Here is a 14,178-nt window from a genome sequence, read left to right as displayed (position 1 = left end):
TGGATGACTAGACAAGTTTGCTCCAGTATTTCAACTAAAATCGTTCACTTTCAGGGATTATTTTGTCTCCAGTTTCTGTCCAAACTCCTTGATGGTGTCCGTGGCCTTGTCTGCAGCTTTTCCTATAACTGCTTCAGTCTGTCTGCTAGCTTCTTGAGCAGCTTCAAAGATACACAGTGAAGCAGAAGAGAATTTAAAGAACAAATCATCACCATTATGCATAAGGTATTAGGCTTGATTAAGATACTCAAACTCACATGTAAGTCACATATTTAAATGTATATTTAACATTCTGTACGTTTAGAGGATTCAGTCATTTCAGGAGCTCACTCCTTTCTAAAAGTAAGATTGCTATTATAAGCATGAAGCTTTAAAGACAGAAGAATCTGCTCTTTACCTGTGCTGACTGTTTCTTTGGAGGAGTCTGCCACCTGCTGCACAGCTTCTTGAGCTGCCTGCACTGTAAATACATCACAGGGATTAAAAGTGACTGACCTCAGGAGGAAAAACTATTGCAGTTACTTTTGCTTTTTCAGAAAAAATAAATTGATTTATTCGACTAACAAGTGTTTCCTTTTTCAACCAATAAAGACAAACCATCGTGAAAGTAAGACCTTTTCACTGTCACCACACATCACATCGACCTGCGTCATCTTACAGCTGGCGCTCTGTACCTGCACTGTCTGTGACTCCTTTTGCGGCCGATTGGCTGGTGCCTTTCAGGCTCTCAAAGGACTTCTTGAACGAGGCCATGGCTTCTGTCTCTGTCCGTGCAGCGTCCAAACATCCATCTGAGCCGACAGCATCGGGAGCGGCTGTTTAATACCCGCTGTTTGAGCCCAGCACCACCAATCCTGCACGTTCCAGCCGGATTAACCCAAACAAAACCCACCCCAATAGGCCTGATCAGACTGGCATCCCAGCTATGGCAGCTTCCTGCCAAGGGCCGGAGCCTGCTCAGCACATTTTACACATCCTCTAGGCAAACCCCCAGACATGAGTGAGCAAAAAAAGAAAACCTCGTTTAGACCAACAGGCAGAAACATCAGAATTACAAAAGGTTTTAGATCTAAGTGATCGAATGTGAGTTTAAACATGATCAATACATATACAAATATGAACAATAACAAATGGTTTCTTTTTTTACTTTTTATTTACAGAGGAATGAATGTCTGGCTTAACACATAAAACTTTATATTGACAAGTCCGGCAATTTAAAGCACATATTGATATGACAACCATTATGATTTCAAGACATAATATATTGACTTTTTAAAATCTTCAGTACACACAAACACACGCACACACACAAACATGTATACTCTGTTCATTTCTAACAGATAGTTTACTGGAATGATTTCACAAGCAACTATAAAGATACAATGTAAAAAACTCTTACTTTGAAAATGTTCAAAGAAATTTGCAAAAAAATGCAAAAATAAATAACCAACAAACAGGCATTGTCGACACTTAAGAGGATATTATTATTGTTTCCATATCTGCTTGCAACCGGACGTATTTATTTTTTTCCACTCCCAATGTCTCACTGGAAGATGATGAACATCTATTGCACGTTTCTAAATACAGATACACACAAGTACAAAGTCACAAGTCCGGCTCTGGTCTCATTTCATTGGGAGGGAATCAAGGAAGTGAGACAGAGCGGACGAATCCTACATCTCAATAAATACCTACACCCAACACATTACATTAATAACATGACATTTACAATATATAATAATAATAATAAAAGATTTGTCTTGAAGGAAGAACATTTTTCAGTGGGAATGCTTTTCTGTTGTTGTTTTGTTTTGTTTTTTTTGCAACGGGGGTATAATTGTAATAGTTTCAGCATTTGTCCTTTTTATTATTAGAAATATTATTGTGCTGCTGGTTGGATGGCGGCTCGGACTGACGCATTTACGCTTCTGGCTCGTAGTCCTGGCTCTCCTGGGAAAAGAAAAAGTGATTTTTAAGAGACAGGCGGGTCTGCAGCACAGAGAAGCTAAAGACTCTAATTAAAACTTAATCGCATTACATTCAAATGAAATCGGTTTAAGAAGAATAGATATGATAAAAGGCACATGACTGCTCTCTGCTGAAGGCAGTGATGTCACTCCATCGCAGCTGCAAGCTGCACTACTGTGTTAGTGTCTCTGCACAGCCAGCAGAGGGCAGCATGAGCCTACACCAGCTTCAAGGACGTGTCGTGAGAACATTCCCAGCATCCTTGTAACCCTGCACACACCTCCTCCATGCTCATGATTATTTAAAAAAAAAAAAGCCAGGAATGTGTCCTGGGTCAACTGAAATGCTCACAAACCAAGAGTGATACTGGATTATATAGATTTTTTTTCTTGTCTCCAAATCCTCAATGAGAAGGCTTAGTTCCCCCTGCAGCACTCTGACTCCATATTTACAGCAATGCAGGGAGGCCCTGACATTACCCACAATGCACGGAGGCAGAGAGCGTCATCACCACACCCATTCAGACAGAACTCACGCATAGCAAAGGATGGGGGAGGGGAAAGAGATGCGGAGGAGTAGGAGAGAGATGGAGGAGGACGTGGATGATCCAAGCTGCTGCTTCAAAGAAATTCACTTTTAATTTGCATCTTTGGGAATTTCTGCATTTTTGTCCTTTAACCGATTAATGCAAGAGTGTGAGTGAGAATGAAAAGAAAATCCCACCATATGTACCAAACAAACTGAACATTAGAGATCGCGCTGAATTTCATTAAATCTTCCTCCAGTCGAATCTGATTATGGATATTTTAATATATAATAGGTTTTATAATAGGAGTATAATAGGTTTCTACAAACATAACTGTGGCTATGCCTTAAATCACTGCATGTACCAGTAAAACATTTCAATATTATGTGCACTGTGTGATATTTTCATTTATTCTTCGGTATTTAAAATCTGTCTCCACAGCAATAGGTTGTGCACAGTTTGTCTCGGCCCTGACAGCCAAATTCCAAAAATAACCATCTGTGTCAGACTTGCATCCTTCCTCCACACATGCACACACACACACACACACACACACACACACACACACACACACACACAAATGCTCAGTGTAGGTAGCTGGTGCTATTTTCACTGTACTCACTATGTGGCAATTGGCTTGTTTAGGCCTCTGTTTTCATTTCCAGAGAAAAATCACCTCAGTGTGAGCTGTAGTGTTCGTGTAGGACTGAAGTGGAGGGCAAGTGTGAAGAGCTAGTGAATTGCAGTACAGTTAAAATGCGTAAGCATGCAGAGCTGGTGAATACTGATGAGCCTCTGTTTACTGTAAGTGAATGGGTTCGTCCTGGACTGCAGTCTACAGCTTTACAGTTTTTTCTCATAAAAAACACAAAAGCTATATACAACCAAATTACGCAGCCAAATGCGGAGATGTGTACGCGCTTTGTGTCGTGTAGGCCGGTTACCTGCTGGGTCTCATCATATGTCTCGCCTTCTGGGTCCAGCATTGCCTCTCCCTGGCCCTCCATGGCCTCCTGCCCATACTCCTCAGGCTGCAGAGACAGAGACAGGGAGGGAAGGACAAAAGAGCTACAGTAAGAAAGGCCACTGTACATATTTGTAGCTACTTGAACTTGAAAGATAAGGCATTATTATTAAATCATCATGCTTTATGTTCCTTCTTTCACAAAAAGAGAAGTTTGTGACTCTCATGCATTTTGATTACATTTTAGTCATGGAGTATTTAAAAAAAAACAAAAAACAGATGATTTAACAAACACTTCTGTTCTGAAGGTTTTTGTTCCGCTTCCCTAAAGACCCTCTAAGCCAATTGCATGAAAAAAATATTCTATCTGTTGCACAATAAAACAGATTAGTAGGCTGAAATGTGATGTGTCCTTGCTCCTCTTGTACAACACAAGATTATTTAAAAATTCAAATCTAAAATAATATAAAGTAACATCAATATACACAAATATAAGCCATAGAAATCTTCAAGCCTGAGTGAGGATATTTGTCATTTCTACCATCTTAGTCCAGATTATGAAAGATAACAAAAAATCTTTTCACCATGCAGTGGACTGAATGTTAAAAGTCCTTGGGTCTGTCAGTCCACCACTTTGGTCCAGTCTGAAATATCTGAACAGCTCTTTAATGGATTACCATGAAATCCAAATCCAAATTCACACAGAATGAGTTGTAATAACATTTTCTCATATTTTCCCTAAACGTTTGATGTAGCACCATCATCAGGCCAACATTTAAGTGTCCAACACTCAACTAAAGTCTCCGCTGTATTTTGTATTTAATTCCAATTAGTACATTTTAATATACTAACATGCTGAACTAAACTAATGTGCTTTACTCGTGCATGACATTTACATTTAGCTCAAACACACACAGCTGCGCCTTAAGTTCAGCCTCACAGGCCCTACACCCACATGGCTGTCCACTCTTAGCCAGACTTGGCGGATATTTATTTTTCAGAAGATCATCCCCGATGTACTTCTCTCACCTCACCTCAGCCCGAATCAGATGGATTTTATCTGAAGACGTAATTCTTTAATAAAGAGGTCTAAGAAATATGTAAATTTCTCTAAAAAAGGGATAAATAATTTCTTAAATCAGCTGGGCACTGTGGTTTTCAATAAAAAGTTATGTAAACAATCAAGCAACAGGGACTATTTTTGCCTGTAGACCAGTTCACATTTGGTTCTTTACAGCAGGGCAGCATCTGTTGGTTGACTATGACTCTAGCGGCCTGCGTTAATTGTAGTATACAAACATGTCATCAAGGGCAACAATGTGGCTCAATGACCGTTTTAACAGGATGTAAAGTACAAAGATGACACTTATTACAGGATTAATTCATTGCTGATGTGGTCTTTTCATGGATTTGATTGACAATAAGAAAAATATCTAATTTCTCCAACCTTATCTTTTAATATTTTTTAATGTAAACACTTGACATCTTGGCACTGTTTAGCCACAGTGGGTGTAAACACACTGGATCGCCTTCTGAGAGCTTCCTGAAGCAAACAGCGCTCCATCATTGCTGCACCTGTGACCGCGAGCCCTGAAAACAAAGCTAGTGGGTCACCACACATTTATTTTTAAACCCAGCACTAATCAAGTCAATTAGGTCAGAGAAGAACAGACAGTAATCCTGTGTACTCTGCCGAGCTGGTGCTATTGCTTTAAGCCCACCAACATGATTACCACGGCCTTAAACGCAGCACAATGGGAAACCACCACCAAGACACACCTAATCAGACGGACCATCGCCTGAGATAAAGTGAACTTGAAAAGGGCTGTTTATGTGATTATAACAGAGGAGTAACAGACGTTTTGTGTCTCATTGGTCACACGAATTCAGTCGAGACGTGAGCACAAGAGAAACCAAATCTTCAAACCGTGTAACACAAGACTCTTTGTGTAAAAACTGGTTATTTTTTTTTTCTTTAAAACATCTGCAGGATACAGTTAAACAGAGAGGATGTACAAATCCAGCACAAGTTCGAAGTGAACAAAATGTAACCCTGCACATCATAACGATGTTTAACAGGCTCTTGTCAGGGTGTCAAAATAAGTAGTTTTATCACTCAGATAGCAGCTTCGAGAAGCCAATTAGAGCAGTCTGTCAGGGGAGAGTTTCTGACTCTGGCTTAGGACAGGACAGCGACCTCATGCTGACAGCAAAAAATAAATAATCTGTGAATAAACTGTGTTATCACTCAAATGTCCAAGCCATGTTGATTTGTTCCATGTTCTATGTTTGTGTCAAATATTTTCCATCTCTCTCCTCCAGTCTTCAAGATCAGTGTAAATAAACTGTGTGAGGACAGAAAGCTGTGAAATTAAAAAAGGCCTTCAGGGGTTCACATCACAAGAGCAGAACTCAAAGGAAATAAGAAAAGAACAAAGGAATAAAACAGATGAGATGTGAACTAGTAACTCTTTTTCACACTGACATAGAGATTCATCAGAACATGTTAATTACTGCTGTCTGAATCTGGCTCTGCTACAACCACAATCCTGTCCAGACTTTAACGAACACACCTTTGAGCAAGTGGCCAACTGTAAGCGAGCCTTGGATCTGGAACCAAGGTCTCTCACCCGACCTCAGGCACATGTTCACAAACATAAACAGGTCAAGAAGAACACCTAAACTGTTGTTGCAAGTACATGGCAGCGTTTGCAGTCATTTTATTTCATTCAGGCAATTAAAGGGGCACTTCATTTTTACAGGGCTGTGAGGGTATCAACAAAGATGCTACTGTGTTCCTTTATGGGAAACGTAGCATCCAGTGTTTTTGAGTTTGACTAATACAAGGCAAACCAAGGAAAAATTCTGAGCCTGAAAACCTGTCCAAGAGGATTTGTGTACAATGTACTGAATTAAATATAACATGAATTTCAAATTAAAACAAGGCTAACACCAGGGATTAAATGTCTATCAGCCACTTTGATTTTCATCACTTTTTTTTCCAGCTTTGTGAAAGTTAAACATTAAATTTGTGGAATATCCATCTAAAGAACCTTTTCTATCAATTTGCGGCATAAAGGATATCTGCATTTTAAGCAAGTATACTTGCATCTCTGCTGCCTTTTGCATAAGAAAGGAGATGTATAAGAAAGGGTTTGTTCAAGTTATAAAACTAATATTATCTAACTGTACCGCTTGGACTGAAGGATGAAGAATTACTCAGCTAACTGAAAACAGTTTGTGAGTGACAAGAGAAAATTTTATCAAGCAACACAACACTGTTTTTCTGTGCTTTGTTACTTGTACTAATTATCATTTGTTGTTGAAAATGTAATATATAACTTAATCTTTTGGACTGTTGGAAGGACAAAAAAAACAATTTGTAGATTGGGAAATGTCTAATAGTTATATTAATATAACCATTAGTTATTGTGTTATAAATAATCATTAGTTAGTAATCATCAGATAGTTACAGCCTGAGATGTTGATACTCATACCTTCGGCTATACAGTTTTGCCAGTTTGCGTTTCTAGACAACGGAGTCGAACCACGTCAGTCAGCACGAATGTGATTTCACTGTGAGGAGCTGACTGATTTCCTGTGGGTGTAATATTTTGTCTGATAACAGGAACACACTGAAGAACCTAAGCCTGTGTGCTACACTTCACTATGTGTGTTATGTTATTGTGTTAATGGTGACTGTAAGGGCGCACATACATTCATGTCAGCAGGGAACTCGTCTTTTTTCACCAGGCCAGTGGCTGCAACGATGTTCCCGACTGCTCCAGTGGTCTTCTCAGCCACTGCAGAAACACACAAACATCATGTACATGTGTAACATTATCTCAGCAGATGCAGCAGACTGATTAAAAGCCTGCACAAGATGTTTGCCCTCACATGTTTCTCAGTTGCCATTTTCTAGTTAGGATCAAGTGTTTTTTCACTGTAATCAATTGAAGCGTCTTACTGTTACAACGATGATGTTTATGTTTGACAAACAGATGGAAACCTCACCTGTGCCCACGCTGTCTTTGGCCTTGCTACCTGGATTGAGAAAAAAAAAGAAATTCATGTTAGTGCCTTACTTGTTCACATTTAGCATTTTAAGATGAACTGAGTCTGTGTATATGTAGATACAAGAACTTCCACCGAACTAACCACCGAAACACTGCTTCCATTCATGTAAACAAAAGTTTACGCAGTCTGAATTTTAACCTGCCTTGGACCTTTTTTAAATGCACCATTTCTGGGAGCCTTATTCTCTTACTACCTTGACAGCATGATTTATGAAACACCAATGCTACTGCAGCCTAACATGATGAAAATCTGCGTTTAATCAAAGAGCACTGCAGACTGCTGAATCCTGTTCATAAACGCTCATGATAAACGGTGAAATGTAACCAACATGATTAACTTTTAACTATCTTGACCAATCAGTTAGTTTTCATTTCAACAAAGCAATATCAGTTTGCTTTCTTAATGACAGGGTGCCACAGCTCCAGATGTACTAGAGAACAATCACAACTGCAGCAACTGGGTTTCCCTGCACTTTTACTGTCAGGAGTTGTTCGACTTTGCAGCCAATTTCTGCTTTCCATTGAGCTATTTGAGCAACCTGTTCTGTGCTCACTGCTCCTGATCACTCAAGCCTTGTCATCCTCTCTACTGTGGAGCAGTCATATGCCTTATTGGTCCCGGAGGGCCTTTAAAAGCCAACCAAGGAGAGATGAAATGATGATGAAGCACAGAACCATCACTACAAAAGACGAGCCTCAAAGCAAAACATACATCTAAGGGGATGCATCCATTTAAGTGCAGCTACTGCACTACATCTACAGTTAACACAAAAGGATGACAGCTGGTGGATAGGATTTAGAAATATCAATAACTGCAAATGACTTGTGCTATTTTAACTGAAGCTCGTTGTTGTGTTGTGCTGTTTCTTTTTACATAAAAACACAATCTGATGATTTTGAGAAAAGTGTTCAAGGCAAGTAAAAAAGAAAAAACGAAATTAAGTCACCTTAGTTGTTATAAAATACCTGAAAAATACCCAAAAAAGACTGAATTCCTAACGATGTTACCTTTACATTAGCACTTATGCAGATACAGTGCTCCTCTGTGTCAGTACAGTACATAGATGCTCTTTGAATGAGACAAATGAATTAGCTGTGACATTCAGTGGCATCTAGTACAGCAGGGTTTTCTCATTTCCGCCTCTCCTTCTTGCCTTACTCAGGCTTGACTGCTCAGCTCAGCTGGGTGGGCGGACTGCAGCAGCAGCAGCAGCTGTCAAAAGGTGGGCCACAGACCTATCAGATCACTCTTACCCCTCCTCCAAGAGGAACCTTCAAGCAAATCATATGCAGCTTTCTAGGGCACCACCACGCTCAACAAGCAGTACGCAGAAAATCTCCTTTGCCTTTCTGTGTACCACAGGCAGAAGGCAAGACGAGACGATGGAAATAAGCCTGCACGTGTTTTGTTGGCAGGCTGACATGTTTGGCTGTCTGATGGTGATGAGTGACAACTACACAGTGCTAAATGTGTAAGAGTAAGTGGGTTCCATCAAAATGAAGACATGTGTGACTACTTCTTCTGGAATACGCTTGAATGCTCCAAAAACATACTGTCAGTGAATCAATGGTCTGAGCTGGTGACTGCAGACCAACAAGCAAGGGTGTCACTGGAAATGTGCGCCCTCTGACAACAACCCAACAACTGACAAAATAAATATCTGTAATGACTGGTCCATTAAAGCTCCCTGAGTCATCTAACTGTCCCCCCATTCACCCCTAACAGGCCAACTGTAGACTGCCAGTAGATATATAAAGTTGGTGAAATATATTAAATCAAACATAATAAAACAAGTGAAATTACTTACACTTAATTGTGTGGTACAAAAACTCTATACAGTAAGCCTTCAGGCTTTGGACTGTTGACAAGCAACAAACAAAGCTGGCAGCCACGTACTCATTGTATTGATTATTTTCACTATTTTACATTTAGAAAGCCAAAGATTATTGAGTGATCAATAAAATAATTACTAGATTAATCGCTTATAAAATCAACCATTAGTTGCAGCCCCAGACATAATAAAACCAAACTATATAACTCAAATTAGGTGCTATAAAATATGGCTGATGGCTGGTATTGAGTCAACAGAACTGACTAGCATTGGTTATCATGACGCTAAAATTTTATTTCATAATCATTTGACACTATTAAAGAATAATCCTGAATTATTGCCCAGCAACGCAGATTATTGAATTATGCATATCCCTGCACTCACAAGTGAAACATAATACTAGAATACGATAAGTGTCTTTTCTAGTGTTTCACTTTGAACGCAAGATGATCAAAAAGATTAAAACTACAGTTTTCATTATACATTTTCCCTTTTTTATGAACCTTTCTATCCACCTCCACGTCACATGTGTTCATCTGAATAATGGTTGAAAGCAAGAGAAACAGTCTGGGACCATAAGACTCTCGGGAGCTTAGCACAAAATCTGTGAAGATATCTGTAATGGTGTCCATTACAAATGAGGCTGCACTGCAAAGGACAAAAGCAGAGGCCTTTAGTCTGTCTGCAGGAGGTGACTGTGGGCTTAGACTGTTTTACAATCTGCTGCCATCCAATACACGGACATGTGGCAAGAGCTGCTCCCACCATCCTGCTGCCCTACCCCCACCCCTGTTTCCATCTCCTGCCTGTGGCCCAGTCAAGTCAGGCGAGAGGGCATAAGGACATTCAGAGCCTTGCATCACGTCATCTACGTCAAAAGCCCAGCGTATCCTTTCAAAGACTACTGATAGCTGTGACAATAAACCGTTTTTGACACAAAGGGTACAAATGCTGATAATCTAAATACTGCATTGGCCTGCAAGAGCAAACCAAACACACAGGTCACCTGTCAGGTTGACTGATTTATTAAACTAGCGCTGCTATGATATGCTACTCCAAACTCATCAAAGGAGTGCGTTCATTCAGTAACTCTCATGTTGTACGCTATAAAATGTTATCATTTTAGCTTACACCTCACATTGAGTCTGTTAAAATAACTATACTTACACAGAGGAATCCATGAGGGAGTATTATGATGGTCAAAAGCAGTACGCCCAGTCTGCTGGCTTCTTCCAAGTGTGAGGGCAGAAGGATTCTGTTATTTATCGTGCTAACAAGGGAGCTCGTCGTATAATTTAGCCATTCGTTCCAGGTCATGTGGAAAGGCTACATCTGCCAAATCATAAAATATTCCCTCTGCTGATACGTTGCTGCCCCTACACAGAGCAGGAACATCAGCGGTCTCCGTGGGCCCATGTATGACATGCATGTAAAAATAACCTGCAAGCACACATTTGTGATCTTCTTACCTACAAACATTACTCCTTCTTTAGTCTTTTCAGCCGCGACTGCAACTCCTTCCTTGGTCTTCTCTGCGGCCACAGCCATCCCCTCTTTTGCTTTAGACAAACCCTTCATAAACACATCCATCTTGGCCGAGCTACTGTGGAGAGATGGACCAAACCCGCTGTCAGTCACAGTAACTACTGTCAGTTTGATCTAATGATATGCACACTAACATCTGTAATATCTCCTATCATTAACAAGCGGCTATAATTATTATATTTCCATGTAATATCTCTACAAACCCCCTATGGATATGGGTCTATTCTAAGGCCACACGTTAAGGCAAAAGAAGGCAGCACCGCCCCCTGTGGTACATCCATAGAACTGCAGTCCAGCTATCAGGCTGTAGTAAAAACCTTCTGTTCACTCATGCATTCAACCCGCTTTTGCCATTCTCGTCAAGGCATGAAATATTCAAAGGCAAAAAGATTTCAATGAAATGGTTAATTGCGGAGTCGCTCATTAATTATTACTCGCTTGTAACGCTACTCTCAATGGCAGCGAGATGACAGGACTGCGCACCGGGAAAAGGCGCAGGCCCCCCCACTTTTTGTTAAAACGGACTGCTCACCGTATTATACCGGAAAGTGACATGTATTGCAAAAGCTACACAACGTTGGTGTGGGAAGGGAGGCACGATGTGCACTATGATATCTGCACACATCACGGTTTTGAACGTAAAAATCATGCGGACGTCGTTTGAGTTTGAATAAAACAGACCAGGCAACATTTTGACAGCTCGAAATATTGTCTTGCATTAGTCCCTGATGGTTCACAATATCTCACGCGTCGGGTCGAGAAAGAAACTACATGTACCATTTCACGATGTCGACCATTTCTCACGTTTGCATCCGTGCCTGACTGAATTTCTCTGCCTCTGTATTACATTCAAATACACAAATGGATAGACTAACAGTAATCTGATACGGTGAGCAGGAGTATTTATATGCATGTGTATTTATGTTGAAAGCTAAGTTATTCAATGGACGGTCCGAAACCAGTGCCTTAAAGTGACGACGTTCACATGCACGGTCCTCAAATGGTGGTGACCCCTGTATGCTTGGAAAAAATAACACGATAAAGGAATGCAAGAAAAAAATGGGAGTCCTTACCTATTTACAGATAGTCTTCTACTTGTCCCCTTATGATTCAGGCGCGCAGTCGAGACAAACTAACGGGAGATATTTTCAAATGATCACTAGGTGGGCCTTCCTCGGGCTGATCTCCACCAACAGGGACGTCCCTTTTCAGAGTGAGCTGAGACTATCATAGCACACACACACACACACACATCTCTCTCCTTCTCCCTCTCTCTCTCTCCCTCCCTCTCTCTCCACCATCACTGGTTCCCTCCACTATTGATCACCCCCACATGTCAGCCGGTACAAGCAGGGAAATTGAGCTTCACAGAGCCGCACCGTGTCTTCCTGTTCCCCTTCTCCTGCTACAGTTAGACCCAGTGTTCATGACGAAAAATCATTGTGAGTAATGTGTCTGTAATGTGGCGATGGGCATAGGAAAGGCTTGGACTAACCGTTTCTATTGCCTACTTGACCTACTGACTGTTCTCGTGGATTCCATTTTGGATTTAACTTTGTAACAGCAGTCACCCCCTTGCTGGTTTTAGATATGTAAGATATGTAACTATCATACATAAGTATAGTGTCAATTGGTTTATTTTTTAACTGCCCCAATTAGCCATTAAGACACAGGTGGAAGACCTTTAAAACGAAACGTCTCACTCCTGTTTAGTGTTTCCAATTCTGGCCTGCGTAGAACTGTATTGACCAAACAGTAGCATGATCTGAGGGTGATACCATTCTGTGTAAGAGATGGGGGTGGGTTGATTCAAGGCTGTGATGTATACTGATTTCTTTCTTTCTTTTTAAAAAATAAATAAATATATAAATGGTCAAGCTAGGGGTCTTCAATGATGTTCTGAAAAGAAAGAATCATCTATAAAGTCAGGCAATGTAATCATTTGAATGACCGTAAATTAAATAATTCATAATTCATCAATATCGGACGGGTTTTTCAGTGCAGTGCTATTAATACTTTCCCCTGCCAGCCATTAGTCCACATAAAGTCACACGGTGCAATCTGCTTTACTTATTTAATTAACATTCAACGCTATGCGGTCACGAGCATATCGTGTATTATGTCACTGCAGCGAATGTGCTTCAACCAATCAGAGGACAGAATGACCTCAGATCGAATCACGATTTCCCTCGGGTGAAATATCGAACATTCCATCAGGTCGCGCTGCTGTGTAAAGGGCCAGATTAGAACCAGAGAGGTCTAACACTAAACGGCACTCACACTGCTGTCGCTGGACGCTACACGTTTCTCCATCTTTCACTGAGCTGATTTACAGCCTCGACGGGTTAACTACCAACCCTTCTCTTTTTTTTGCCCCTTGTCTGACGTCCGTTCAGTGACGTCATCCTCGTAGTAGTGGGCGTGTGACTGCAAAATCCTCCTTCTTCCCCTTCGACCCCCTCCCCCCACACACCCACACCTCCAGTCTGAGGAAACCCCTGATAGCTACATACCCTTGAATTTTCCTGTTCGGTCTCATCTGGTCTCGGCGAGCATGAGTAGGCAGACTGGGGCTATTTACCGGCATCTGTCCATTGTGTGGTATATCCTGCAAGAGGGTGCGACCACTATAAAACTGAAGTTTACCATGTATTTGTTTCGTAAGGAGAGGAAATTAACATTACATTAAATATATTTTTTGTCGTTTGGGCTCTAGAGTTATTAGGTCATTCAACCTCTCATCAATTACATAAGTCCATTACAAGGTCTGATTCGTTGGCGACCATAAATTAATCTCGGCTCTGAACAGTAATATGAAGGCAAAAGCTTCATCTGTCACTGAGTCAGGCGCTGTCCGTGGTGCTGATCCGCTTCAGCCAATATTACAGCTTTTCAGGGTGGGTTTTGACACGAAACTGGTAACCAAAGTCTTCCATCAGCACATTGCAAGCAAACTTTACATACATTTAATAAAGTTTTAGTAGGTCCACTTTTAAAGCCGCATTCAGCCCACAGGCGCAGGTGAATCATTTTGGTTTCCTCTCTGACTGACTTTTCTTATGAGCCGCATCTGCCCTCTTGTGGCCTTTTGTGATAATAGCATGCAAATCAATTTACATTTACAGCATCCTGTGTTGACATTGCCTATAAATAATAAATACAAGAGCTGAGACCTCATCATTATGTTATTATAGTAAGAGACACACTCTATAGCTGGGTGCTTGCAAACATGTGGCACTTCCATCTTAGCACCTTTTGTTAAAAAAG

The 14,178-nt window shown here is 40.7% G+C and overlaps 1 protein-coding gene across 1 annotated transcript; it reads right to left on the bottom strand.

Moving 5' to 3' along the window:
• Positions 1 to 1,134: 1,134 nt before the first annotated feature.
• Positions 1,135 to 12,159, bottom strand: sncb (synuclein, beta). The gene is made up of 6 exons (XM_046407033.1): positions 11,985 to 12,159; positions 10,836 to 10,969; positions 7,473 to 7,502; positions 7,176 to 7,261; positions 3,439 to 3,525; positions 1,135 to 1,950 (listed from the first exon to the last, which is right to left on the bottom strand). The coding sequence occupies exons 2-6, from the start codon at positions 10,954 to 10,956 to the stop codon at positions 1,921 to 1,923; spliced, it is 354 nt and encodes a 117-aa protein (XP_046262989.1). The 5' UTR covers positions 10,957 to 10,969; positions 11,985 to 12,159; the 3' UTR covers positions 1,135 to 1,920.
• Between the last annotated feature and the right edge of the window lie 2,019 nt (positions 12,160 to 14,178).

The sequence above is a fragment of the Scatophagus argus genome, chromosome 12 (assembly GCF_020382885.2).
Source record: "Scatophagus argus isolate fScaArg1 chromosome 12, fScaArg1.pri, whole genome shotgun sequence".
NCBI lineage: Eukaryota > Metazoa > Chordata > Actinopteri > Scatophagidae > Scatophagus > Scatophagus argus.
This window is presented reverse-complemented; position numbering and strand designations above follow the sequence as displayed.

What these genes read in the sequence shown, in the direction of transcription:
- sncb (XM_046407033.1), bottom strand. Translation starts at nt 10,956, where the DNA reads ATGGATGTGTTTATGAAGGGTTTGTCTAAAGCAAAAGAGGGGATGGCT. An exon ending in CAAAGACAGCGTGGGCACAG is followed by an intron (nt 7,262 to 7,472) that starts GTGAGGTTTCCA and finishes GTGTTTCTGCAG; the next exon opens with TGGCTGAGAAGACCACTGGA. An exon ending in CATATGATGAGACCCAGCAG is followed by an intron (nt 1,951 to 3,438) that starts GTAACCGGCCTA and finishes TTCTTTTCCCAG; the next exon opens with GAGAGCCAGGACTACGAGCC.